Source organism: Sinocyclocheilus rhinocerous, unplaced genomic scaffold, assembly GCF_001515625.1.
Source record: "Sinocyclocheilus rhinocerous isolate Xijiao unplaced genomic scaffold, SAMN03320098_v1.1 scaffold2462, whole genome shotgun sequence".
Taxonomy (NCBI): Eukaryota; Metazoa; Chordata; class Actinopteri; order Cypriniformes; family Cyprinidae; genus Sinocyclocheilus; species Sinocyclocheilus rhinocerous.
This window is the reverse complement of record NW_015648625.1, coordinates 30915-34618: the sequence shown is the minus strand read 5'-3', so window position 1 is coordinate 34618 and position 3704 is coordinate 30915. Positions and strand designations below refer to the sequence as shown.

The window sequence follows — 3704 nt, the reverse complement described above, 5'->3', positions numbered from 1 at the left end:
CGGGAAAAAGACAGACGAACTAAAAACTGCAATTAAAAAAAAAAAGTCAGACGCAGACATTGAGAGGATTGAGAGGAATGAATGAAGGGCAAGTAAATTGTGCATTGGCTGACACACTGCACTGAGCCGTGTGAGCAGCGTGTTATGATACGTGTTAGCGAAATTTAAATAAAAAAACTTCACTGCTACACGTGAATCACGCGTGACGTCTGGCTCGACACTTCACTGCCACACGTGATTTACGTGACGTCTGCGTGACGTCTACGTCACGTCTTAAAATTAATGGATTAAATAGCAAAAAAAAAAATTAAGACGTCAGTGAGACCGTTCAGTGAGACGAGTGCATGTTGCAGCGTCATATTAAAGATCCCGTCCGAACGCCATAGTCATACACCAATTGATTTTCAAGTCGAACACACCTATTTACTCTCGCGTGTCACGTGACCGAGTGTAATCGTAGCCTCTGCGATTGAAAAATCGCGTTTTTTCATATCGCGATATTATCGCAAATGCAATTAACTGTTCAGCCCTAGAAGAAAGTCATATACACCTAGGATGCTTTGAGGGTGAGTAAAACACAGGCTAATTTTCATTTTGGGGTGAACTAACCCTTTAAGGCCTCCACAAATGCTGATGTTGTGTAAATGCATCCAAAGTGCGCAGGTTTTCTGTTTTTAGTTGAAAACGGTGTCGTATATATGCCTCATTAATGATATTTAACTGGGGTTAAGTTGAAGGGGGTGTTTACAAAACACTAGGGCTGTCCTCGACTAAGGATTTTTCTGGTCGACTAGTAGTCGCATTAGTTGACTAATCGCACGTTTATTAATAAACCATTTAAATCATATTTGTTTTCCATTTGAATTGGTTCATTTGAAAGTAGACATTTCACTCTCTATAGATATATTTTTTATGTCTGTAAGGTAAAGATATACACGGAGTTTCGCACTCAAGTTCACAGACCGAGACGGCAGAAAGCACATCCTGTTTGCTTTCATTATTTCACAAAAGCGCAATTTGTTTTTATTGTGAGTGCACACAAATAAACAGAGTCTTTACAGATTTGAAAGATGTATTACTCTTATCTGTATGACCAAAAATGACGGAGTAGCCTATTTTAAGAGCAAGTGAGCGCATATGCGCCTCCATCTGTTCTGCAGTGAGCGCGCTACTGTTCAGCTCCACGCTCCGCACAGTCACAAGAGCGCACATTTCTCTAGGTTAACATTAGATTGAGCAGCCATGTAAAGTTTCTAATACTTACACATTGTATGTGTAAACATACCTGGCAATAAAGCTCATTCTGATTCTGATTCTGATTCTGAGCAGCATTTACTACACAGAGCCGTTGTTCACTGACAAGCAGCGCAAAAAATCGCGCAATTATGAACGTGGTGTTCCGCTGCTTGTCAGTGAACAACGGCTCTGTGTAGTAAATGCTGCTCCATGTGAAAGCCCGCACGTGATGGAGATTTACCGCTGATTACAGAAGCGGCTTTACTGACAAGATGCGCATTAAATATCGCATGCGATTTATCGTGCAGCCCTATTACATATTTAAGATAAGCCATATTTGAGGTCGATGAATGATAGGCACGAGCGTTTGGATGTCCTGCCTGATGTACTTTATTACCATAGACTAGCCATTAATGATCTGTTAGTCACAGACTGCATGACTTCGCCTGTGGATTTTTGTTTTCTGCGACTAATAAAATTTTGGTCAACCAAGCCTCTTCTGGTCGACTAACGATTAGTCGACTATTAGGGGGCAGCCCTACAAGACCATTTTCAAATAAAACAAACAAACAAAAAAAAAAGCTTTTAATGCATTTTGGCCATTCATTTACAGAACAATGGCAAATTTTGCCTGAAAATGCAAACTTAAAAAAAAACAAAGAAAAAAATCGTGTTGATCCTAAGTTCTTTGTTTTCCAAATGTCCCAACTGATTTTCATAACTTTAATGTTTTCATTTTAGGCCCGATGAAAGTGAAAGAGAAAAGACAAGATCTGAATGAAGTGGAAGAGAAGCATCAGGATCAGAAAGCGCTTGACGTCACTGGAGAAAAATTTGTGAGTTGCTCCAAAACTGAAAACAGTTGCTCGCAACGCAACATTCAAAGAAAAGAGGTCAAAAGGCCTTTCAGCTGCTCTCAGTGTGGAAACGCATTCACTCGTAAAAAATACCTTAAGAATCACATGAGAATTCATAAGAGAGTAAAGATTTTCACCTGCTCTGAGTGTGGAAACACTTTCAGCCATAGAGGAAGCCTTTGGAATCACATGAAAATTCATACTGAAATGAAACCTTTCATCTGCTCCCAGTGTGGAAAGAGTTTCAAACAGAAAAGAAACCTTGACGAACACATGATAAATGTTCATACTGGAAAAAGGCCTTTCACTTGCTCTGAGTGTGGAAATACTTTCAAACGCAAAAGAAGCCTTCAGAATCACATGCTAAACCATACGGGAAAAAAGTCCTTCATCTGCTCTCAGTGTGGAAGCATGTTCAGCCATAATGGAAGCCTTTGGAATCACATGAAAATTCATACTGGAATAAAGTCTTTCAGCTGCTCTCAGTGTGGAAAGAGTTTTACACAGAAAAAACTACTCAATGAGCATGTTCTTATTCACACCTCAGCAAAGCGTTTCACCTGCTCTCAGTGTGGAAACACTTTTACACGTAAAGAAACCCTTAAGAATCACATGCTTAATCATGCTGGAATAAAGCCTTTCGTCTGCTCTCAGTGTGGAAAGAGTTTTACACAGGAAAAACAACACAATTGGCATGTGCTGCTTCACACATCAGTAAAGCCTTTCACCTGCTCTCAGTGTGGAAACACTTTCACACGTAAACAAACCCTTAAGAATCACATGTTAAATCATGCTGGAATAAAGCCTTTCAGCTGCTCTCAGTGTGGAAAGAGTTTCACACAAAAAAAACAACTTAATGTGCATGTGCGCATTCACACTTCAGAAAAGTCTTTCACCTGTCCTTAGTGTGGAAATGCTTTCACGTGTAAAAGAAGCCTTGAGATAGAGTTGGGCCGATGGCTGACAGACATCATGATGTTGAGCTGGCATCGTGATTCCTCCCCCCACCCCATCTCCCACAATCCGCCGCATCCCAATACAGTGTTCGGAAAGGAAATGACGCGTACTATGGAACCTCTAAAGGGAATAAATATGAGATGGGAGGAAAAAAATTTTTTTTCAATACTTTCCCTTGCCGTTATATCATTGAGTAATTATACTGTATATAAATTGTGGGCATCAGGGAGCAGTTATTAAAATGCGGGGCATTGAAATGGCTTTTAAATGCGTGCTTGCTTTTTACTTTCACTTTCGAGATTCGCGATCACATATGCTCTGTGTATGCTACGGAGCAGCAGTATTTACCACACATTTTACAAGATTAGATGTTTGTCAGTGGTGCTCAGATCTGCAAATCATTCGCCATCATCCTCAGTCATCTCTCCTTTCTCTGTTTATGTGGTAAGTGAAATTTTATGCACTGTAATGTAACAGGCTACCGCTAGCAAGCGGCTAACCATGTCCCATTAATGGCTTCATAGAACACGTTATTTGTTTTCCGTGCCTTTCTGAATATGGATTCACCCCCCCCCTCCCGATGTCATCGTCCATCGCAATGTTTCACTGTAGACATCGCCCAACCCTACCTTTGAGAGTCACATGTTAATTCAT

The 3704-nt window shown here is 40.4% G+C and overlaps 1 protein-coding gene across 1 annotated transcript; it reads left to right on the top strand.

The window, feature by feature from the left end:
- The first annotated feature begins 1886 nt into the window (after window positions 1–1886).
- LOC107710063 (gastrula zinc finger protein XlCGF8.2DB-like) lies at window positions 1887–3161 on the top strand. Its single transcript, XM_016514758.1, has one exon. The coding sequence runs from the start codon at window positions 1983–1985 to the stop codon at window positions 2997–2999; it is 1017 nt and encodes a 338-aa protein (XP_016370244.1). The 5' UTR covers window positions 1887–1982; the 3' UTR covers window positions 3000–3161.
- The last annotated feature ends 543 nt before the right edge of the window (window positions 3162–3704 follow it).

Bases quoted from the DNA above. Each gene is read 5' to 3' on its own strand.
- LOC107710063 (XM_016514758.1), top strand. From the start codon at position 1,983: ATGAAAGTGAAAGAGAAAAGACAAGATCTGAATGAAGTGGAAGAGAAG.